This window comes from Monodelphis domestica, chromosome 5 (assembly GCF_027887165.1).
Source record: "Monodelphis domestica isolate mMonDom1 chromosome 5, mMonDom1.pri, whole genome shotgun sequence".
In the NCBI taxonomy this organism is placed as follows: Eukaryota; Metazoa; Chordata; class Mammalia; order Didelphimorphia; family Didelphidae; genus Monodelphis; species Monodelphis domestica.
In genome coordinates this window covers 326,150,896-326,174,302 of record NC_077231.1, presented here as the reverse complement: position 1 = coordinate 326,174,302, position 23,407 = coordinate 326,150,896, and the positions used below count along the sequence as shown (strand labels likewise).

At 51.1% G+C, this 23,407-nt stretch overlaps 2 protein-coding genes across 9 annotated transcripts; one reads left to right on the top strand and one right to left on the bottom strand.

Moving 5' to 3' along the window:
* Nucleotides 1–1,550: 1,550 nt before the first annotated feature.
* On the bottom strand, nt 1,551–3,014 carry RPA3 (replication protein A3). Its single transcript, XM_001378719.4, has 4 exons — nt 2,876–3,014; nt 2,670–2,744; nt 2,327–2,435; nt 1,551–1,765 (listed from the first exon to the last, which is right to left on the bottom strand). The coding sequence occupies exons 1-4, from the start codon at nt 2,972–2,974 to the stop codon at nt 1,683–1,685; spliced, it is 366 nt and encodes a 121-aa protein (XP_001378756.1). The 5' UTR covers nt 2,975–3,014; the 3' UTR covers nt 1,551–1,682.
* UMAD1 (UBAP1-MVB12-associated (UMA) domain containing 1) lies at nt 2,940–22,998 on the top strand. Of its 8 annotated transcripts, none has more exons than XM_056800600.1 (4): nt 2,940–3,210; nt 3,909–4,030; nt 10,436–10,506; nt 21,576–22,998. In XM_056800600.1, exons 1-4 carry the CDS (start codon nt 2,940–2,942, stop codon nt 21,817–21,819), a joined length of 708 nt encoding a protein of 235 aa, XP_056656578.1. In that variant the 3' UTR covers nt 21,820–22,998. The 8 variants fall into 8 exon arrangements, with proteins under 8 accessions (XP_056656578.1, XP_056656579.1, XP_016282516.1 ...); XM_016427030.2 differs by having other exon boundaries at nt 3,091–3,210; nt 21,572–22,998; XM_056800605.1 differs by lacking the exon at nt 2,940–3,210 and adding an exon at nt 3,318–3,447.
* Nucleotides 22,999–23,407: the final 409 nt, after the last annotated feature.

The following is a 23,407-nucleotide window of genomic DNA, read 5'->3' as shown; positions in this document are numbered from 1 at the left end:
ATGGGAAACTGAGGTAAGAGGGATGAGGATCTCCCTAAACTACAAGGATAATCTTAGGAAGTAGTCCAGTCACAAACTGACTCTAAGACAGTTAGGGAGATGGAGGACAACTGTTTGAATCTTCTTTCTTCTACACCAAGAAAATGTCTTCTTCTGTGTCAACTTCCACTGCTCAGAACCAGAGAAACCCCCCAAACCAAATCAGCTTCCCAAAGGTCTTTCAGCCAGCTTCAAACCTCCAGGGAAAAAGTGACTTCCAGTCAGACACAGAGACCAAAAGCCCCGTCTCTCTTCTCAGTGTGTGGCCAGCCGAAGCCCCCAACTGCCCCTCCTGGGGACATTCCGTTGGAGCCCCCTCTGGACTGACATCTAGAGCCGGATCTCCAGCCCCGCAAACCCGCTCTCATGTCGCTGTCACACACTCTGGGTGATTCGATTTGAAAACGGGCAGATCTTCCCACTCAACTTTAAGGACTGTGTTTACTCTTATGGGGACTAAATCTAAAACTAGGCAGATTTAACGATTTGATCTTCACAATCAGGGGAGACTGAACTATTTTCATTGTTATAATCAGGGGAGTGTTCAATCTAATCTGCACACGAGGAACAGAAGGCACCCAGTGGGAACTGGGCACAGGCTGGCTCTTGTAGGTGTCAGTGTGAAGTGAATAAATGCAAAGAGGTTAGAAATGGGGTGGTGCCACCCCGGCATAGAGGATCAGGAAAAGCGGGGAAGGACCCTGTGGGCAGAGGTGGGTGCCCTGACCAGGGCCTGGGACAAAGAGCCAGTCAAAGCCCATCGGGCATGAGATGACAGGGAGGGAGGCCATAGCAGCCTCGTGGGCTTCATGCCAGGCACCCTTCACCTTCCAGGCTGGGACTTGCTTCCAAGGAAGCTGCCCCCACAGATGAAGTAATTTGCCCAAGGTCACACAGACAGTTGGAGGCAGGACTGGGATCTGAGCTTGGGGTGGGTGGCCCCCGCTTGCTGGGAAAGCCGATGCACTTCTCAGCCAGTATCTACACCTATGGAGACCCAGACGCCCCCCCAAAGCACCAACAGAACACACAGGATACTGGTGGGAACCAGCCTCGAAGGCCCCACAGCTCTGATGCTGGGAGGGAGGGAACACCTCTGGGAATGGTAAGGGTGCTGAAGCAGGCTGAGCAGTCAGCAAAGACTGGCTGTAGGCCAGCTCCGGACATCCCAATTTGCCCTCACAGACACGACACACTTTGTTAGCTGGTATCTGCTGAAGAATTGGCACCTTGGGAGGAAGGCGTCGGGAGCCTCTCTGGCCCCCCCATTCTTCAGGTGGGAGAGATGCCTCCTTTGGGGGGCCGTGTGTGGAGGCAGGGAGCACTGCTGATCTTGGGATCGCCAGCCCTTCGACTGGCTCGGGGGACAGCAGTAAAAGCTGGGCAGTGGCCCATGGGCCCAAGGAGATGTCCCATAAGGGACTGGTGGCCTGAGACTTTGGGACCCTTCGGGCCAGGAGCCAAAAACAGGCAGAGGGAGGATTCCCCAGTGACCCGAGCACTGCAAAGAGTGGATAATTGTTCTCTTTTATTAACAAAACAGAATTGTTCGCCCAGGCCAAAAAACGCAGAGCTGACCTCACGAGGCACAGTCAGACAGATGGTCATCGGTGCTCAGGAAGTGCCCAGATGGGGCAGGGGGGTCAGTCCTGCTGCGTGGCCCCGAATGGGTAAAACTGTGGGAACTCGTGGATGATCTTGAGCGCGTCATTGTAGAGCCTGAGGTCTAAGAGAAAGCCCCCCAATCATTCCTCTGCCAGTGACCCCAGGCCGGGAGAGGATCCGGCCCCTTCCCCCTTGTACGAGGTGAGAAAAAGTCAGAGCTGCTGAGGGCTGGCACAGGAGGAAGGCTTTGCCCCAACAGGGAAATCTTTAACCAGAGGAAGGACCATAAGTGTGCCAAGGGGGGTGGGGAGGACCAGAAATTGCTTCAAGGCACCAGCCAGGGCATCTGGATGGACTGTTGGTCGGGATGCCAAGACCCAAAAGTTATTCCACACGAACCAGCGGTCCAGGCACCCAGGCTCGGAGGGGGTGAGGGGCTGCAGGGGAGGAATGGCCTGGCACTTTGGGGGAGCCTGGAAACCCCCGTCACGTAAGGAAAAAGCCAGCGTGTCCCTCAAGAAGGAAAAGGAGTCAGCCACCAGGGGCACCTGTTAAGATGGCAGCAGGTGGGCCCCAGGTGGGGGTGGGGTGGGGGGTGTCTTGCTTCATCACTGAGGGAAGGGAGGGGATGTGGGAACCCCAGAAGCACAGTCAGCCAGGCCGAGGTGGGCCAGACACTCACCAAAGCTGTGGTTGTGGTCTCTGAAGAGGACGTAGGACGAACACAGGATGGTGGCTTTGGCCGTCACTCTGCCCACCACCTCCAGGACCCCGGAGATCTCCTCTTCCAGCTGCCAAGGGAAACCAGGCTCTGCTGGGCCCTGGATGTAACCCACCCAAGGCAGCTACAGGTCCAAGAGGGCCCACCCAAGGGACCTTTGGCCTCTGTGCCAACGGCCCCTGGGGCCCAGGGTGACCCTCGCTGGGTACTACTCTGCCTGATAACTCGCCCTGTGCGGCAGAGGCCTGCCTGTAAAAGACCTCAGGGTCCCAGTGCTCCCGGACCCCCTGCGGCGCGTACTCACGGGCTGGGCCAGCTCCACGGTGACCTGAGCGCCTTCTCCGTCCGTCAGGGTGAACGACCTCCCGCTGGGGTGGATCTGAGCCAGGGCAGGAGCAGGGTCAGTTCCCGCCATTTCAGCTCAGCACTCCCCGCCTCCTCTGTCCGAGCCCTCGCTGCCCCACCTCCTCTCAGCAGGGGCCCCTCCCCATCTCCCGGACCCCCTCCCACCTTCTCCAGGCGCCCCACGAAGCACACGGGCCGGTCGATGAAGCTCGCCACATGAGCGGCGCCTATGCGTGTCCGGGGTAGCTCCAACACCTCCGCCATGGCGGGACAGCGGCCTCAGGGCCGGCCCGAGGGCGGGACTTCCGGTCACCTCTCGCCAACCCGGATCGCCCTCGGCCGGAAGCAGATCCCGCTCTTTCTCAGCCTGCCGGAAGTTCGTTCTGGTTTCCCGGTGACGACAGGCGTCCCAAAACTTCCGGGACGGCGGGATAGCGGGCTGAGATCCGCCCCGGAAGTGGTTCGAAGGAGGCGGGAACGCGGTCAGGCTAGGCACCGAGGTGCGGGGCAGCGGGAGCTGGGCACACCTTGGAGGGCGGGAGAGTGGGGAGGGCGGGGCCCCTAGTCCTTAAGTGACCCCCCTTGGGGGCGGAGCCAAGCCCAGGAAGGGGCGAGGCTGCCTTCCCCGTTTTACAGATGGACAAACTGAGGCCCAGAAGATGTCTGCTCCCGTTTCTGGTCGCCGTGGCCTCAGCGAGCACTCCCACCCTGCTGGCGGGGAAACTGAGGCCGCGGCGGTAACCGGCCTTTCCGCTGCGGGCCCTAGCCATGACCCTATCTATGCCCCAGCCCACTGGTAACTCACAGGAGTGGTGGGCTCCCCGCGAGCGTAAGCGGGGAGGTGAGGCGAGGGTCCATGCCCGATGATCCCCGCAGAGGGAGCTCGGGCGTCTCTTGGCTCCCGCGCCCGGCACCCTGCGGCGCAGCCCCTCCCGTTTTACAGATGAGGAGACTGAGGCAGACCGAGACCGCGGGACACTGGGCTAGGGACACGGGTCCCTCCGCTTCAGAGGTGACCTCAGCGCTGTAATGTGGGACAGGGAGGTTGCCCCCCTCCCCCCACGGTCCTCGGGCGCCCCCTGCTGTGTGCCACAATTAGAGCTGTTATTGGAGTCTGAGAACCAGTGGGTGACCCAGCCCTTCACGTGACCTGTCTGTCACATGACCTCTCTGCTTGTCTGTCTTTCTTTCTCTTCAGAGGACCATCAGACAGGAGGCGGCCAGCCATGTTCCACTTCTTCCGGAAGTCCACGGAGCCCAAGAAGGGGCTGGGGCCGGGGCCCGGGCCAGAGAGAGAAGCAGATGGCTTTGTTCTTTTGGGTGAGGCTTTGGTACCCGGGGCCAAAGGGAGGCTGTTTGTGGGGGTTTGTCAAGATGCTGCAGATTTGGGGTGTAAAGTCTGGGCGTTCTGGAGGCGAGACTGAGGCCTAGAACACCCCGAAGGAGCTCCGGGCCGGTTCTTAAGGCAGGGCTAGGACAGCCGCTGGAGTCGGGAAGACCTGGCTCCCAGACTGGCCTCAAGACCCCGATGTCTGGCCCTGCCACGCTTCTGCACTGGCACACACAGGGAGGTGATGATTCACCCCTCCCCCCCTTCAGAACCCTGGGTGGGCCTTTTGGGCCATCTCGCAGAGGAGGAAACCGAGACCCAGCTAAAGGGAGCCGCTCCAGCAGCTGTCTGAAGGGTGCGCCGACTAGACAGCAGGGGCCTGGAATTGATGCAAGGTGCCCAGCCCAGTCATGAGACACCCACACTGGATACGAGGGGCCCAGACCAGACAGGAGGTGCCCAGAGGATCTGTAGAAAGGGGAGAAGGCTGGCACTCATGGGAGGGCTTTCAGAGCCCCTCCCCCCAAGAGGTGGCGACACTGGGAGAGGCTAGGCTGGCAAGACCACCCCAGGGTCTCTTAGCATCCCCAGGGAGAGCCCTTTGGCTTCTTTGCTTTAGAACCTTTTTCTCATGGGAGGGGCCAGCCCAGAAGTCTGGGTGGGCCTCAGCTGCTTCTCTACACTCTTTCTGTGCTGGCAATTCAGGCCCCAACCTCCACCCCCCCACCCCACCCCTAGCAAGAATGGGTCTAAGGGTGCTGCCCCCCCTCCACTATTCTCACTAGGAGGTCATTTTTTGAACTCTGGACCTCCTCTCTCTGACTAGAGAGGCCTTGAGTGGCAGGCCCAGAGCAGACCTCCACCCTAAGGCTTGGCTGAGTCTGGGCATCTATAGCCTACAGGGTGAGGCTCCTTGGCTCCATGTTTATTCTGGTCAGCAGATGCAGCAGACCCAAGTTCAAATCTGCCTCCAGCAGTCACCAGCTGGTCTTCTTCTAACTAGGAGGCACAGAAGTTGGTGGCAGCTTTGCTTCCAAAAGCTGTTTCCTCCCATGTTACTGGGTGGCGGGAGTCCTGCAGTAACCTCTGGCATCACTCTTCTGGGCTCCGGCCTGGGCAGCTCCTCAGACCACCCCCCTCACTACCAGAGAGCAGCAAGGGCTGCAGGGTTGGCCCCCTGCGAACTGCTCTGCAACCTGTGCCCTCCAGCTTTGCCTTGTGTCCTTTTGGCTTCAATACTTCATCAGAAAGCCCTGACGGGATCCACGAGGCCAGACGTCCCTCCCGGCCCTGGTTAAACAAGGGAGGGGAGGCGAGTGTCCTCCGATTCTACGCTGCCACCTCGGCAGCCCCTTCTGGATTGTGCCCAGGTGGGCCTGGAGAGGCTGGGTTGTTGGAGGGAAGAGGCATGGGCCGAGAAGACTTGCCATGGATCCATCACCATCCAGGCAAAAGACCCTAAGGGGCCTGTCTGGGTGAGGAAGGAGAAGAGGTTGGACTCCACCAACAGTATGCATGGAGATTTGGCAGCCGACTGGATGGGGGCAGGGCAGGGGAGGTTTGGCCCCAAGGTTGTGAGCCTCATACCCCAGCAGGATGGTGGTAATCTTGTGAGAAGTGGGGAAGTTCAGTAGATGGAGGCTTTGAGAGAAAAGAAAATGGCACACACCGAGCTTGAAACGGCTCTGGGATGTCCAGTTTGAAATGTCCAGCCAGCACCTAGAGCTCAGAGCAGACCCGTGAGTCTTGTGTGTAGAGATGCTAGTAGATGATGAGGTTCCTAGGAAAGAAGAGAGGGCCCAGGACAGCTTTGGGGGGCCCCCATGGCTAGTGTGGAAGAAACCCCACACAAGAGACAGAAACGAGAGAACCAGGAGAGCGCTGTGCCTCATGGTGTCCAGGAGGAGAGGATCCCTGGCCAAAGAGAGGCCAGGATGCATAAGAATGGGAAGAAGACTGTGGCTTGGACAATTAAGAGGGCAGTGGTCAGTCAGTCAAATGGGGGGGCTGCCTGCCCTCCCAAGGTCCTCCTCAGGAAAGTGCTTTGTAAAGCCTCCTGCATAAGCATGAGCAGCCCGGTCATGTCGCTGGTGGGGCTTGAGCCAGGCGTGCCCTCCAGTTCTCTGCTGCGGGGGAGAGTGATTGAGTAGGAAGGGGCAGGGCGAAGGATGGACAGACTCCACCTCCAAGGCCTAACAAGGGAGTTCCTCATGCTGAACTCTTCCAGCTGGGGATTGAGCTCAGGTGTGATGGCCGGCTTTGGGAAAGGGCTCTGGGGCTTGGCTCAGCATGATACAACACAGAGGAAGGATGATGCGGGGACTAGTTGAGGCTGCTTGGGCCAGCCATGGCAGGTCGGGTCTTCACTCTCCTAGAAGCAGGAGAGTCTTGGCTACCATCTTACTTTGGAAACTGCACTGAAAGCAGATGGCTCACGCCAGCTGTATTTGTTTGAAGGCCCGTGGAGGACCAGAAAGGAGGGACACCTGGAAGATTCCCCAGAATCTTTGAGAATTCATAAACTCCATTTCAGTTTGGCAGGACAGATCTGTGTGGATTCAGCTCTGCCTGCTTAACACAACTATAACTTTAACATTTTTTTTTATTAATTTAGGATATTTTCCCATAGTTGCATGATTACCGTTCTTTGCCTCCCCCCTTCCGGAGCCGACGAGCAATTCCACTGGGTTTTACATGTATCATTGTGCAAAACCTATTCCCATATTACTAATATTTGCAGTAGAGTGATTGTTTAGTCAGCATCTCCGATTATATCCCCTCGACCCATGTGATCGATCCTATGCTTTTCTTCTGCGCACAACTACAACTTTGATCCAAGGAGACTAAGCCCACATCCCTGGTGTCTGCCCAGGCCAAGGGGAACTGCTGGGAAGGTCCCCAGCTCAGGGAATGCCTCCCCATCCCCAGACTCCCTTTTGGGAACTTAGGCAAATTTCATTTGGAGTGCTTTCATTTGACCATCTTTGCAAACGTCATTTTTTCCCAGAATGACTTGCAGGAGTCCCATGGGAGAGGTCAGCATTCCTACTCTTCCTCTGTGCTGATCTCAACAGACACCGTGACGGTTTGGAATGCCATTCTCTCTTCAATAGCCATCCATAGCCCTCTAGATTTGAGGGCCTCATGGAGCCCCCTGTCAAGCTTGAGCAAGCAGGGCAGCTCCAGACCTGGGGGAATGCCTCCCCACTTCTTCCAGAGCTTTGGGTTTTTGTGCCAGGAAGGACCCCGCTACTCAGCCCAGGGCTAGAAGCCTCTTCCCTGTCAGGAAATCACTGGGAGGAGCTGAGCTGGTGTCCATGGGCGTGCGGTCTGGATGAAAGGAGAAAAGAAGGCCTTACTCTTTTGGTGATTGTCTTCTAAGCCTTCCCCCCTGATGATTTTCCCTTTGCATTCCACTCTGTGCATGGGCCTAACCTATTCTGTAGCTCATCACGAAGACTGCTTTTCTTCAGAGGAGAAACATAAGACAGCTAAGCAATTTGCTCTTTTCATTTGCATATGTAATAAATCAGTGAAGAATTTTCTGTGAGCGAAGTTTTTTAGCTTTCATTTTGAAGCCAGTTTTGGAAAGTACCTAGAAACGCTGGCACAGCTCGAACCATCAGAGTAATCAGAAAAGAATACTTTAATCCTGGCTAATCCATTTTGGGGACCTATTTGTGGTAACAACTATTCGGTGATTTGTCTTGTGCCAGCTACTCAGAAAGCTGATCCGGAGATGAGCTCTTAGACACTTTGTCTGATGGGTAGCATTTTAGGCCAGTTTAAGAGTCGGTTATCTAACATCTCTAGTCTTACCAAAGACTGACTGCTGATCATTTGGCTTAACTTGTGAATGAAACCAGATCATTTCCCCTCTGACAGCCAGAAGCCACAAGCTCTGGCCTCAAAGGTGTGCCAGCCTTGGCAAGAAAGAGAAACTTGGGCTTTTGTTGAGAATTTCTCCTTCGGTAGCTTGACCGTATTTTTGGAGGTGAAACATGAAGGTGGGCATCATCAAATGTCCTGGGGCTGGTATTTCTTCTGATAGAGGGATTGGGACAGGGGCAGTCCTTGTGGGAAATTTCTAGGTCTGGATCTAGCTCTTGCAGATGACATGTGGCCACTGTCCAATCACTGAGTTTTCCAGCTGAAGGCTGAAGTTCAGATGAGCTCTTTTTGTCATTGTTCTGACATTTTGCTTAGAATTTATTTTCCTGACATCTTTGAGCTAAAAAACTAGAAAGTGGCCTCAGGAACCACAGCTATATGGTACGAGGGGGTATTTTCCCTTTCAGTGAGCTAAGAACGGATTCTTTCAGGGATTTTCCCTGCATTCGGTTTGTCTCCATCCTCAAGTTTCTTCCACCTCTCATCTTTGGATACATGCAAACACATGAATGCATCCATAGGCAGAGATTCCTGGGATAGCTTGCTTCATCCTGGATAATGCCCTGCTGCCTCTACTCCTTCCTGCCTTTGTGGTCTTTGATAGATCTCTTTTCTGAGACACAATTTTGCCATCTGTAGAATGGGAGAATAGGTATCATGAATAGAATTGACCCCAAAGGCAAGAAGACCCAGATTAGAATCTGGTTGTATGATCAAGAATAGATTACTTAAAAAACTCAGTGTCCCATATAACTTCTAGGACCACCCCTGAGGATCAGCAAGCATTTATGAAGTGCTTCTTGTGTGCTTGGCGCTGTGCTAAATGCTGGGGGTGCCAAAAGAGATTCTCTGCCCTCAGAGAACTCCCATTCTAGTTGGAGAGACAACATGTAAACCGCTGCGAACATTGAGATGTGTGCAGAGTGAATGGGAGGTCCCTTCAGGGGTGGGGGAGGGAGGACCTGAAAAGCAGGCTTCGAGCTGTCTAGAAGGAGGCCAAGGGGAGCAGAAAGAGCTCGACATCTCAGGGCTGAGGAAGTGCCAGCTGCCTCTCTACAGGGAGTCTCCATGCCAGGTATTCCCTGCATTGTCGTCATGGGCCGGATGCATCTCCACCTCGAGCTGAAAGAAGCGCTAGACTTGGTCTCTGCGGGCTTTTCCAGTTCTTACTCCCATATTCCCATACTCCATTTTTGAGAAGACACAAGGAGGTAGAAGCTAGGAAACATGAATGAGGGTCGTGGAAGATTGATGGGGGAGAGAGCACCGGAAGTTGTTGTGATAAGCCCTCTCCTTACTTGAGATGCCCTCCTGATTTTGTCCTCAAGTTCCTTTTGATTGACTTGGCCTGGCAGGTTCTGACTAATCCATGTTTTTTCTTCTGTTTCTCTTTAATGAAGTGCCATTACTTAAGATCTTCCAGCTCCCTCTTCTGCGAGCTTCCACACAAATTCAGATTCCCAACCAATGTTGCCCTTACCTTCCAGCTGCCCCTACTTAGCCAGATGAAGTTGTCAGTCAGTCAGCAAGCATCTCTTGAGGGCTTCCTCTGTGCCAGGCACTGTGCTAGCCCTGCCCTCCAGGAGTTTATTCTAACAGAAGATGGCACATAATGGGGGACAGGGAGGGCGACAAAACGAGGACTTGGTAGGCAGAGGTCTGGAGTAGGGACATGAAGAGGAGTTCAACGTGATGGGCCTGGGCAAAGCCACCCAGAGAGAGGCAAGACCCCAAAGGTTGAAGGGTACTTCGAAGAGGTGAGTTCCAAGGCTAGGATAAGGCAGGCTTCAAAATAAAAAACTGGGCTGTGGTGGGGGAGGTCTGGGGAGGAATGAGCTGTTTGACTGAGCTGAGTTCCCTACTCTGGATTTCCTCATTGTGTATTCACATTTCTAGGAGTGATGTTAGATGATGATTCTTTTATCCATTTCTCAGTTCGAATCATTTTGATTGGAGTTTCCTCAGACTCATCCTCTCGTTTTAATCCCCCAAATGTTTCGTGACAATGTAGAAATGACCCTAAAGAAAACAACTTGGGAGTTGCTGGTGACCTGACAAAACTTACTCGGAGGAGGCCTGGCCTGGAGAAACCTCGATGTGGTGGAGGGATTGAGTCTGAGGGGCTCTCTGTGAAGGGACAGGGGCTCACACCTGGCAGAAATCGCAGTCCTTCCCCAACGAAGGCCGGGTGGGAGGGCCTCTCTAACTACTAAGTCTGCCCCTAGTGCAGAAAGACTCCTCACAATGTTCATTTCAGTCCTGAGCTCCCACAGTGACGGGGTGAGAGCACACCCTGCTGGTCATGTGTTCACGTTCTGTATGGATGGGGCCTCTACCTGTACAGGGCAAAATCTGTTTGTACGAAGCCCCATTTCTCCGTGGTACTGTGAAACGTGAAACCGTCTCCCAGCCGATTTCCAGAAAGTCCTAGGAAGTCATTCTGAGACCGAGGAGGGCGAAGACGTCTGCGCCCCCATAAAAAGTTCTCTCTTATTGCTTTGAAGGTGACCCAGCAAACGAGCAGAGGACGTCGCCTCGAAGTAGCCCCACAGCAGAAGTGCAACAGCCTTCAGAGGTAAGAGGCAGCACCTCCTTTCCTGTGTCTTTGCAGGACGGCAAGGACCCGGCTGCTGGAGCAGGCTTTCCTCCAGGCCTGCCATGTAGTAATTCTGCTCTTTTTCTGAGGACGGGGACGGGATAGTGGTGAGTGACTCTTCACTCTGTAAACGGGGAGCCTGGCCAAGCCCAGAGGATGAGGGCTATTGGACGTGGCCCGAGCCAACCTTCACACTGGTGCTAGCTTCCTTGCTCAGGGGTCGCAGGAACCGAATGGTTCGGCCAAGGCCCAAGTGTTTAGCTCTCTTTCCTCTGAGGAGGAACCATTCCACGGTTTCTTGCTGTTCATCTGTTATTTCTGGGGAACCCCTTAAACTTTTTCAGTGAGGTGTTTATTCCCTCTTCCCTAATGAGAAGTATTTCTTCATTGGGTTGTGCCCCGAACTGCAATCCCAGTCGCTTCCCTCCTTTTTCTGAGTCTTGTTTTTCACCTTGAGGAATGACTTAATTTCCAAGCTCTCCCTTATCTGTCTTTTGAGAAGGAGGCATGATTGGACATCTGCCCTGTTGCCTCCTTCTCTGCTCATAGCCCCCCTGTTTTCTTGTCCACACAATGAGCCCTGGACAGTATCATCTGAGGGATCCGAGGCACACTGGCTGCCATGTATAAGCCCCATTGCCCTGTCTGTTCTGAATTAGTGGGTCTCCTCTCCCCACACAACTGTTCACTCCTCCAACAAGGTAAGGCCAATTTGCTAGTCACCCTTCATCCGGAGGCCCACGTAGTCATGTGCCGTTAATGCTACTACCTAGCCTCTCCCAGTATAGTTATAGTGGTAGTTTCTCGGTGACCGAGAATGACATTATCTTTGTGCATTATCATCTACGGTGTACCCTCACGTGGCTTTGGAGTCCAAAGGCTGAGGCGCAGAGTTTGTGGCACATGGGGCCTGGGACGCCAGTTGTTACAGGAGGTGTGGTTGTGGCCTGGTGTTGGTGTTCATGCGCAGTGGCAAGATGTTGACGTCGCTCATCTTCAAAGGTGGCGGCATGGTGAATGTGGGTTCGCCAGCTGCTTCTGACAGAGGCAGCGAGTTCTAGTTGCTTTGGTGTCCTGCCAGCCCACTTCAAGTTGGACTTTAGCTGATCCTTGAATCTTTTCTTTGGTCGGCCTTGTTTCCTGAGTCCAGCTGACAGTTCACCGTAGAATACCTGTCTTGGTATTCGCTGTGGGTCCATGCGGATGACATGTCCAGACCATTGTAGCTGGGTTTTGAGGATCATGACTTCGATGCTGGTGGAGTTGGCTCTGTCGAGGACTTCCTGGTTGGTGATTCGGTCCTGCCATTGGACGCTCATGATTGACCAGAGGGAGTGTTGGTGGAATTGCTCCAACTGCTTCATGTGCTTCCGGTACAGTGTCCATGTCTCGCAACCGTACAGGAGCGAGCTGAGGACCACTGCGTTGTACACTTTGAGCTTCGTTGCAGTGCTTACACCGCTGTGTTGGAGGACTTTGGAGTGCAGCCTCCCGAGTGCCTGGCTGGCCTTTTGGATCCTGGCATTGATCTTGTGGTCTAGGGACCCGTCGTTGGCGATGGTGCTGCCCAGGTACTTGAAGGTGTTGACATTAGAAAGTTGTGTGCTGTCGATTGTAATGCACGGCTGGTTCATTGGCCTCCCTGGTGCAGGTTGGAACAGCACCTCTGTTTTGCTGAGGCTGATAGTCAGGCCAAACAGTTTTGTTGCAGTGGAGAACCTGTCCACAATGATTTGGAGATGATTTTCTTGGTGGGCCATGAGAGCACAGTCATCTGCAGAGAGAGCTTCCAGGATGAGTCTCTCTGTTGTCTTTGTTTTTGTAGTCAGGAGGCGAAGGTCGAATAGTGAGCCATCCAGTCGGTATTTGATGTAGACGCCCAGGTCTAGATCCATCACAGCATGTCCTAATACTTGGGTGAAGAATAGGTTGAATAGCACCGGAGCGAGGACACAGCCTTGTTTCACACCATTGGAGATGTTGAAGCGATCGGAAGTCTCTCTACCAGATAGGACTTCCCCTGTCATGTCGACATGAAAGAGCTGGATCAGTTTGACGAATTTTGCTGGGCAACCGAGCTTGCTGAGGATCACCCACAATGTGTCCCTGTTCACTGTGTCGAACACCTTTGTCAGGTCTATGAAGACAACGTAGAGACTCAGGTTCTGCTCAAGGCATTTTTCCTGCATTTGCCTCACCATGAAGACCATGTTGATGGTGCTGCGATCTGGTCGGAAGCCACATTGTGATTCAGGCAGGTTCTGCTCTGAAACAGATGACAGGAGTCTGTTGAGTATAACACGGGTGAGGATCTTTCCGGCAGTGGAGAGTAGTGAGATGCCTCTGTAGTTGTCACAGGCTGCTCGTGAGCCTTTGTTCTTGTATAGGGCTACGATGGAGGCATCTCTGAGTTCTGGGGGCATGTCTTCCTCTTCCCATGTGCTGGTCAGCACTATGTAGAATGCCTGGAGCGCCTTTCCATTTAAGGCCTTGTACACCTCGGTTGGGATCCCGTCTTTACCGGGTGCCTTGCCTGCACTCATTTGTTTAATGGCTTTTTGGACTTCCTCTGTTGAAGACTCTATTCCCACATCTTATTTTTCCCTTAATTATTCTTTCTCTCCTTTCAAGCTTTCACTGTTCACAGATTTTTTGCTTCTGACTTCCTCACCTCCCTGAGTTTCCCTGTTCCTTTTGTCTGTCTGTCTGTCTCTTTTTTTTGTTCTCCCTATTCTTCTTACTTCCCTAAAAGGTAAGATAGATTTCTATACTTACTTGAGTGTGGATGTTAGACCCATTTTATACCAATTCTGAATAGAGTGAGATTCAAATATTATTTGGTACTCCCCCATCTTTCTTTCTACCATATTGATCTTTACATACTTCCTCATTGAGAGAGTAATTTACCCTTAATTTTCTCTCCTTTTCTATTTTCCCAGTGTGTTTATATATTCTTTTTTCTTATCCCTTGATTTTTCTTTTTTTTTTTGGATATCATCCCATTATAGTCAACTTACTCCCAAACAGAAATTGTATTTTACCAGTCGCCATAGGAGGCCCCGGGGAATTGTATCATCAGGAGAATGGCACATCCATCATCACACCGTTGGGAAAGGTCTCCTTGGTATCTGTGTGGAGGAGAGACACTGGATGCCTACTTTGGAGCCTGGAGCCATAGTGCAGAAGAGGCACAGAGCTTAAGGAAAGAGATCTCATTCTGTTTGGGACATGTTGAGTTCAAGTTACCTTTAGGATATACATTTGGAAATGTCTGAGACCCAATTAGAGACTGGCCTGTAGCTCCAAAGTGAAACCACATCCAAGAAGAGAGTGGAACCCATGGGTGCTGGTGATGTCTTAGGGGATATTGTTCTTTATTACAGGAAGCTTGGGTGAACAAGGCACCCCAGTGCTGCAGCCATTAGACTACCACTTGGAGTCAGGAAGACCCAGTCTCAAATTCTGCCTCAGACACTGGCTAGCTGTGGGATCCCTGACAACACATAGAACCTGTCTCAGCCCCCATTTCTTCATTCATAAAAGGGGGTGATAATAAGAGCCCCAGCCTCCTGGGGTTGTTGGTAGGACCAGGAGAGGAAATGCATGTAAAGGGCTCTGAATGTTAGTGGTGATTGTTATCACTAATGAGATCCTAGTGATGGGGCAATAATGAGATAGTAATAGCAGTGAATGTTTGGGAGACTGACCCCGAATGGAGTAGGCCTCGATGGGATCTCTTGTCTTTGGTTGGGCTACACTTTTTGGGTCTTGGCTAAAGCTGCTCCTTATCTCAGTTAGTTCTTTGCTGGTGCTCTTGGGTTCTCTAAGTAAGATGTCTTGGTGCCAGCAAGAGTGAAATAGAAACAGGCCTTCCCTAGCCCCTGTGCTTGGGTGCTTTCTTCCCCCCTCCCTTTATCAGCCAGACTCCTTCTTGTGTCTTTCCTTCTCCCCAGAGCTCAGTCTGCTCAGCCTGACTTCTTTCCTCTGCCTTCTACCTTCTACCAAGGTCCTGTTCTCCAGAATTCCCCCAATGTCCTCAGGGCTCGGCACTCCTCCCCCCAGATACTCTCTGGTCTCTAGATTTTGGGACAGTGTTTGCTTCCTACATGTCTGGCCCTCGTTCGGAGCCTTCTTGGTTGAATTGTCATCTCTTTGCCACTATTTAACTTTGGGCATTTCTCGAGGCCTTCCTCTAGGCCTCCTTACCTGCTTTCAGTGATCTTATCAGTTCCCATGTGTTCAGTTAATGTCTCTAGGCAGGTGGCTCATTTGTATTTCTAGATATCCAGCCCCAGTTACCTACTGGATATTTCAAACTGGATGTCCTGGAGGTGTCTCCAACCCAGCATGCCCAAAACAGACCTTCTCTTTCTCGAAAGTCAATGCCCACGGGGTTCTAGCATCCTCTTTGGCCCCTTACTCTCCCTCTTCCCCAGGTGTCCTAACATTGCCTTTTCTGCTATAAAGCCTTTCTTACATTCGATAATGTCTGCCACCATGTTTGTTCTAGTCCCCTTCACCTTTCTCCTTGCCTCCAGCCTTTCCCCCACTCTAATCCATCCTCCAAACCGCTGTCAGAGGGCTTTCTCCTAAGTGCCAGTCTGACTGTGCCCCTGTGATGTAATAATTAAAATAGTGGAAGACTTAAATTGTAGTAGATAAACAAGTGGTTGTTAAAAATGTGACCACAGAAAATATGGTTTCAAGACAGTGTCTTGTTTTAAATCAAATATAAGGTGGTTGCCAGGGAAATATTCCCAATTATGAAATATACTCAAGTCAACTGGGTTTTATAGAGATTTTAATTCATACAAATGAAGAATTAAAGAAAAGGAGAGAAAGAGAGAAAAAAGGAAATAAAGAGAAAAGGATAAGCCAGCCCTGGGCAGCCCTGGCCAGCCCTGGCCAACCCAGGCCTAAGCCTTAAGAGAAAGATCAGTCAGTCCTTAATCACTCACCACAAGATCTGTCCAAGCAAGGATTCTAGTGACACCAGGCCAGCTTCATCTCGGCTGACTCCACCAGCTCAATCCTGAATCTGAATGTGACTCAGAATCTCAGCTCCCTTTCTGAGCTCCTTTTAAAGGGAAATTTCTCCTATGTCACCTCCCCTAAGTTCTCCTATCTACCAATCACAGTAGATGTTTTCCAAAGGACAGACCATTCTTAGTTCACACCTAAGAAGTCTTAAATTTTTGATTAAGTTCACACCAGAAAACTTCTGAATAAGTTTCTTACCTCTTTGCTCCTTGTAAATTCACAAGTTGCCTGACCTTTATAGGTACTTAGCATCCTTTTGTATTAGTTCTAAAAATAGGCACAGCTTAAGAACTTTTTGCCTCATTATAAGTATGGGTTTAAGTACTTTTCATTGTTCAGCAAAGTTTACAACTTTTTCTTCCCCTAAAGTATGCTTAAGTAGGGGTGGAGTAGAGGTCTTCACATTCCTGATCTAAGTTCCTTCATTGTTTAAAATGGGGAATAGTCTTAACCTAACCTTATGAAGTAGGGTCTGAGAATTATTAAGGTTCACAATGAGGACTTGAATCAGCCTAATCTGATGTGACATGCTGCTTCTTATCCATTGTCTTTTCCTCCTTCACCTTTTCCCTTTAATCCCAATGTCCTCTGCCCTCTAGGCTTCAGACCCTTTCCTGAACCCATCCCATGACAGCTCTTTTCCCTTTAGCATATGTGTGCATCCTTGGCTTTTACTTATCTACAAATGTATTTTATCCCTCCAGCAGAAAAAATAAGGATAGGGAATGCCTCATTATTATTCTTTTTTTACCTCTTTCCCCTAGCAAAATGCCATGCACAATGTAGGTGCTTAATAAATGTTTATTTAAGTGAATTGGGGTTACTTCCCAAGAAGGATTCCATTTTGACTGTTAATAGTCTAACAGAATGCCAGGCATCTTTTTGATCCCAGAACTACTTCATAATAACTAACTATCATACCATTTCCAAAACCTGAGAACCACTGAAAAATCAAATCTAGATTTATACTTTTTCTCCTTAGGGACTTCAGAATTAATTTTGTTTAGCATTTCAACAATTTGATCTCCCAGTTTTTCAAGGAATTTCTTTAAAAGTTTGAAAATCCTTAAAAAACCCCAAAGATTGAAAAATTAGGGAAGATTGCTAAAGATGAAATAAAAGTGCCACAGTTCAGGATGTAATGGGCTTGATAGGAGGAGTAGTAGGGGGCTATGGGCCTCATTAGAAGTCAAGCTAATTAAAAGAGGGATGTGTAAGAATTTAAAATTTTAGGTTTTATGTTAAATGTGAAAGTTCTAAAGTAATATTGTGGTTGCCAATTTAAATAATTCTAGCTTAAGTCAAAATGACTTTTAGCAATTTTATTTACAAAGAGGTGGAAAGAGTGAAAGTGGGAAAATGTAAAAAGGTAGAGAATTGGTTAAGTGCATGTTCTTGGCATCATGGCTTTGGAGATTTGGTAAGTGGTCATTTCCTTATTCTCTATGAGCAGATGTCCTCCAGAGTCTTGGGGTCAGGTGTGGAGACCATGGTTTAAGAAGGACAAGGGTCAGCTAGAGAGCCGTGGCCAAGGGACGAGCTTGGAATAACTTCCTTACGATGAGAACAATCTCCAGTTGGGGTGAGCTGCCTAGAGAGGTGGTGAGCACCCCATCCCTGGAAGACTTACCACAGAGGCCAGAGGAATCCTTGGAGGGTCTGGTCAATTGGGGATGAATTAGACAAGAAACCATTGCAGCCCCTGATACTTCTCACGTTTTGAGATATTGCAAAGGTTTATGAATGAAGCACTAGTGGAGTCAGTCTCTGACTCCAAATCCTGCATCTGCCACCTTGTAGCTTTACCCTTGAGGGCCTCAGTCTCATCCTCTATGAAGGGGTGAGTCATATTTTCATGTGTCATAAAGTTGCTCCAAACAACACACTTTATAAACCAAGACCCACTCAGAATGTGAGTGACACCCCCTCCTCTTTTTTCTCAGCTTCCCCATCTTATGGACAAGTCAAGAGGCATTTGGACCACATGGGTATTGTTCTGGGCTATGGACTCTTCACCTTTTGGGGGTCCCCAGTCTGGGAAGGCCTCCTGAGCCAGTCCTCCTCAGAATCATGTTTTCAGATGCCTAAAATCAAACACATGGGGTTATGGAGGAAAGCAGTGATGCTGAAAACAGCCCAAAATAGTTATTTCGAAAAGTTATCTCACAGACCCTGGGTCAAGAACCTTCATCTAGACAAAGGGAGAACGCAGTAGAAGAGAAGACATGAGTGAATGGGCAGAGTTGGGAGTTTTACTTGGAAGCTTTGGAATTTGGCAATTACATTCCTGGGAGTTGTCTTTTGGGGATTTAGTGTAGAGGGTGTTCTGTGAACTCTTTCAATGCATATTTTGTCCCCTTGTTCTAGCATCTCCGGGCAGTTTTCTTTGATGATTTCTTGTATTATGATGTCAATATTTCTGTTTATTTCTGGCTTCTCTGGTAGACCAATGATTCTCAGATTGTCTCTCCTTCCTCTGTTTTCCAGGTCTGTCACCTTGTCAGTGAGATATTTTATGTTATCTTCTAATTCCTTAGTCTTTTGACTTTGCTTTATTAATTCTTACTCTTTTGCAAGATCATTGTCTTCCAGTTGCCTGATTCTGACCTTTAAAGACTGGTTTTCCTTTCCAGTTTGGTCTCACCTGTTTTTTGAGGCTTCGAGCACTTTTCTGCATTTGCTTATTTTGGTCCCTCAGATTGCTGAGTTCCTTTTGCATTATTTCCCATTTTTCCTGCCAGAAAGCTTCCATCTTTTTTATAATTTCCAATTTAAATTCTTCAAGAGCTTGTGGAGAATTTCCATTTCTTTTGGAAGGTTTTGGAGCATTTGCTTGTTTCCTCTTCTATTTCCTCTGTATTTTGTATTTTCGCTCCATAAAATGTGTCCAAAGTCACCCCCTTCTTCTTGCTTTTCTTGGTGTTGAGAGGCTGACCCTGAGCACTGTTTACCATCTCTATGGTTTTTTTCTCCCCTTTCCAGTCAGAAATCTGAGTGAGGAGGGCTGGCTCTCAGTGTATGGGTCTAATGATTGAGGCTTTAGCCCCAGGCACATTCTCCATTCTCCGTGGTTGTGCTGTCTTCCTGGGGAAGCCCAGGGTCTGCCCTCCTCTGCCTGCTGGCATTTCAGGTTTTACTGCTCTCAGATGTGGGTCTTTGGTGGTTTTAGTTAATTCCCAAGACCTGTGGGTGCTCCTTGCTCACTTCAGGGGATACCTTTGCGCACTCGTTGATTATAGTGCGCTAGTTCTGGGAGCCCACGATCTGAGTTCCCCTTGCCCGCCTGCTGGGATTTTGGGTTTTACTACTCACAGGAGTGGGTCCTTGGTGTTTTTACTCAGGTCCCCAGACCTGGGGCTGCCTGTTGTTCAGTCCTGGGGTGCCCTTCCCTCACTTGTTGATTCTGGCCAGTGCCGACTTAAACTCTGGCTCCATTGGTGTGATGGGTGGGGGAGGGGAAGTGGGTCAGCTTTTCGTTCCCTTATATTGTGGAAACGCCGGAGTCCCACCTACCTTCAGTGCTGCACCTTAGTGTGGGGTTTCTCTGTTCTTATGAGGATGGTTGTTTTGTTTTGGGGGGGTCTTTTGAGGTTGTCTGTGTTGTTGGGTCTGAGGAGAGGAAGCCAGCTGCGTCTACTCTGTAGCCATGCTTACCCGGAAGTAGTCGAGTCTGGAATTTTAGGAGGATAAAGATATGGGAAAGGAGAATGAGCCGAGAAGACGGACAACTAGGGGAGAGGAAGATGAGAGAAAGAGGTTGTAATGATAACTTTAGCATTGTGACTTGAAAAATCTAAATTAATTGGTCACCAGGGAAAATCCCAAATAATAAAATACCCAAGTCAGCTGGAAGTTATGGTGATTTTTTTTTTTTAAAACCCTTACCTTCCGTCTTGGAGTCAATACTGTGTATTGGACAAGGGAAAGGGAGTCAGTCTTATCACTCACCACGAGACCGTCTCAAGGAAGCTGTCTGAGGGCGATCCTCCCAGCTGAGTTCCAGTCCTGAACTCCCCTTTTGCTGCTCATCTAGACCTCCTTTTAAAGATCTTTTCTCTTGTGTCACCTCCCCTAAATTTTCACATCTACCAATCACAGCAGACACTTTTCTCCAGGACTGCCCACTCTTTAGTTCTCACCTTCTCTCGTTAGATTATATCTTTTGAGCTACTTCACATTGCTTTGTTAAGTTCACCTTTTGTTAGTTACCTGACTTTTTTGTGATTAATTTAACCTTTATAGGCACTTAACATCGTTTTGTATTAAGATACTAAAAATAGACTTAGTTTAAGGTTCTAGCTTCACTATAAGGTATGAGTTAAGTACCTTCATTGTTCAATCGGGAGTTTACAACTTTATCTTCCCCTAAAGTACTGTCTGAGTAGGGTGGAGTCATTTTAAAATTCACAAGGGAGTCCCCAAATGGCTTTGTTTCTCTACTGATTAATCAGTCACCTACACTGCTATCCAAATAATTCCATATGCTGTCAAAGTATACATCGAAACAGATGATAGAGATATTCAGTGATTGATCCCGGAGGTGATGGAGAGTTGCTGAGAGGAGCGCAGTCTCAGTTGTGCTCAAGAAAAATCTCTTTGGCAGCTAGGCTAGAGATGGATTGAGGAGGAGAAGGGCTAGAGATGGGGTGCCTTTGGGCAGGGAGGAGGTGATGAAGACCCTCTCCTGAGGGTGGCTATGGGACTGGAGGATGAAGAGTACATGTGTTGGGTGGGCAGAACCAGCAAGATTTCATGACTGGCTAGGCAGAGGGGAGGGGAGGGAGGATTGGAGTCAGGTGCCTGAGAGGATTGGGTGACTGCCAGGATGGGGGCGCTCTTATCTTACTAGGAAGATGGGTGAGTTTGGGGCAAAAGAGCATCTATTGTGTGGTTTGGAATGGAGATGTCCATCCTGCATGACCCACTTTCCCCAAAATGGAGGGGCCTTCAAGTAGAGCCCAATCTTTTTTCCCCTCTTCTTAATGAATAGATCCCTTATTATGGAAGTTCCCAGTGACTTGAATTTTGTGTTTACTGTTCAGCTTCACTTATCATTAGTCTTAAGTTTTGAGTTCCAGATTCTCTCCCTTCTTATGACTCTCCTTCTCCCTCCACCCTGCCCTTCCACTCCCTGAGAGGATAAGCAGTCTGATGTAGGTTTTACGTGTGTGTGTGTGTTGGGGGGACATTCACAGACCAAGGGACCCTGGATCTCTGGGGAGGCGGGGCATTCACACAAGGGCAGACATCGAGAAGAAAACTCCTCAGAGCTGACCTAGGCTGACCAGCAGGGGCCCAGGAAGAGCAGGTGCCCCGCTAACCCTAATTCCAAGGTGGGGGTCAGGGCAGCCGGTGAGATCACCAGAGCAGACAGCTCAGAGGAAGAACAGAAGGGGTCCAAGACAGTCAGTGGCCATGCCATCCATGGAGACAAACAGTGGGCATGAGGGAGGCCGAGAACCACAGGAGGAGAGGGACAGAGGCTACTCGACCACAGAGGATGGCCCTTTTGGCAGTTAGGAGGTCAGGGGGTGGCCAGAGCAGTGCCCAGCGAGTGATGAGGTTGGACGCCAGATGAGAGGAGGGGAGATGGAGGCCGAGAACACAGATCTGCCCTGAGACCGTTTCCCCAACAGCCAGTCTCAGTGGAGACCCTCTCCATGGCCCCCTCCTCTGAGAAGCCTGCCTTGCTTCCTTCCCTCATTTCTTCTCTCTCCCTGATCCTGATGACTCTGCCCCACCTAAGTGGTTCTGGCACAGGATTGAGTAGGTGAACAGATGGCCCCTGGGAGCCAGGGACCTGTGATTGTAGGAGATGGGCAGGAGATCCCCGGGCGAGTGAGTGCGTGCATGTGCACAGCTGCTCTTGGCAGCCCTGGGGGAAAGGACTCGGCCCTGGCACCATCCTGGTACAAAGGTGGCTTCGCCCCGTTGCAGCCCGGGCACTCATGGGGCACTCAGCCCCCTCTCCGCAAGGTCTACATTTCATCTTTGTTTCCTTTAGACAGACGTGGGAGACCCCCCTTGCGGGAGCGCGCCAGGCTCTCGGAAGGAAGAGGCAGCCCAGAGCTTGGAGGGCTGCAGCCTCGTGGCGGAGCTGCTCAGGGATGTGCCCTTCACCTTGGCACCGCACGTGCTGGCAGTCCAGGGCACTCTCGGCGACCTTCCGCAGCACTTGCTGAGCTCCCGGGTCAGCGACGATCTGTCGCGGTTTTGGTACGATTTTACTCTGGAGAATTCCGTGCTCTGTGACCCCTAGCGAGTGGCGCCTCCTCGTATAAAGCCGTCCCTTGCTTCGTGCTCTCGTGTGGTTCTTTCCGTCCGCAACCCGGCGCTCGTCCACGTTCGGATTTCTCCGTGTCCTCACCCTGCTCACCTCGGAACCAGCCCCTGCCACTGGAAGGACGAGACAAGCCTGGCGAGAGATTGTGGAAGGACGGACGGGTGTCTGCATGCCCTGGCGCGCTTCCCCTGGACAGATCTCATCTTCACCCTGGCTTTGGGGAGCTTGCAGACAAGGAAGTTCTTCTCCACGTCCTCCGGCCAACAGATGGCCAGCGGTTCAATCTGACCCACTGAGCCCATCTGCCAGGTTCTCTTGGGACAGCCCCATCTCTTTCTGTCTCCGTCGGCGTCTGTCCGTCCATCGCTCCTTCCTTCCCCTTACCGGATTTGCTTTTTCCCGGACGTTTCCTCTGCTGCTTCCTCATGGGACAGAGCGCTGTACTGAGAGCCGGAAAGAACCAAGTTCAAATCTGGCCCTAGATACTTGTTTAGCCACATGACCCTGGGCAAGCCACTGCACTGCTGCCGGCCCCAGTTTCCCCTGTAAAATGGGGTTAACAAAACACGTGCCTCCCCAGGTGGTTGCTTCGCAGACCTTGGAGTGCCCTAAATGCCTCAGATGTTACCAGGGCGACGCTACGTCTGCCCCCAGTTTTTGCACGGCTCGGCTGCTCTGTCAGCCTCTCTGGAGCGAAGGATCGCCCGTGGCCGAGGCGTCTAACCCCCAGGAACCCCGGCTTGTTCTTTCTCAGCCCCCGGCAAGGACTCCGCCGCCATCGCCCCGTCCACCGACGCAGAGATGGCCGGGATCTTCCCGGGCTTCTTGCCGGCTTAATCAAATGACCCAAAGCGACTCCACACAAATGGAGCATTTACCGCGACCAAGTGGGCTCCTCGTGGATTGGTGTGAATCGCCGGAAAGCCGCCTCGTCCCGTGAAACGTGAGCCCAGATGTGGGACGTGGAGGACCCGCCTCCTCTTTAGGTCATCGCGACAGGAGCACTCTAGAGCCAGCTCTCGCGCGGCCCTTGTCTCGGGTGCCCCCCAGAGAGCCGCCTTTACACTTGGCCCGCTCTGTGCCGCTGTCAAGTGGCGGCTGTTTGCAGAAAACGTTGCTAACTCTATTAAAATGAGAATTGACACGTGGAACAGTTTCGTTCATTTCACGGGAACAAAATGGCTTCCTTCGTAGTCTTGGACGTGTGTACAATGGAGGAGTTCCCTGGGGCGGAGACGAAGGAATAGACAGTGTGTGAGGCAGAGTTCTGGGCAGGTAGATTCTAAAAGGAGCACTTTTGTATGGCCCGGAAGCCTCCCACCGCCAGGGCAGCCTCCTGGCTGGAGCCCGGGCCCGCGCTGCGTTGGACGGGGGGGGCTCTAGGTGTGGAGTTCGGGGTTCCCTGAAGCCCAGGTTAACGGGCACTTGGAAAAGGGGAATTCCAGTTAAACAGACTTTCTGGGTAACTTTAGTTAGGCCATTGGGGCTTCAGGCTTTTGATCATCCCAGAGGAGAGCATGGGGGATCCGAGGAGAATGTAGCGATTACAGCCAACTG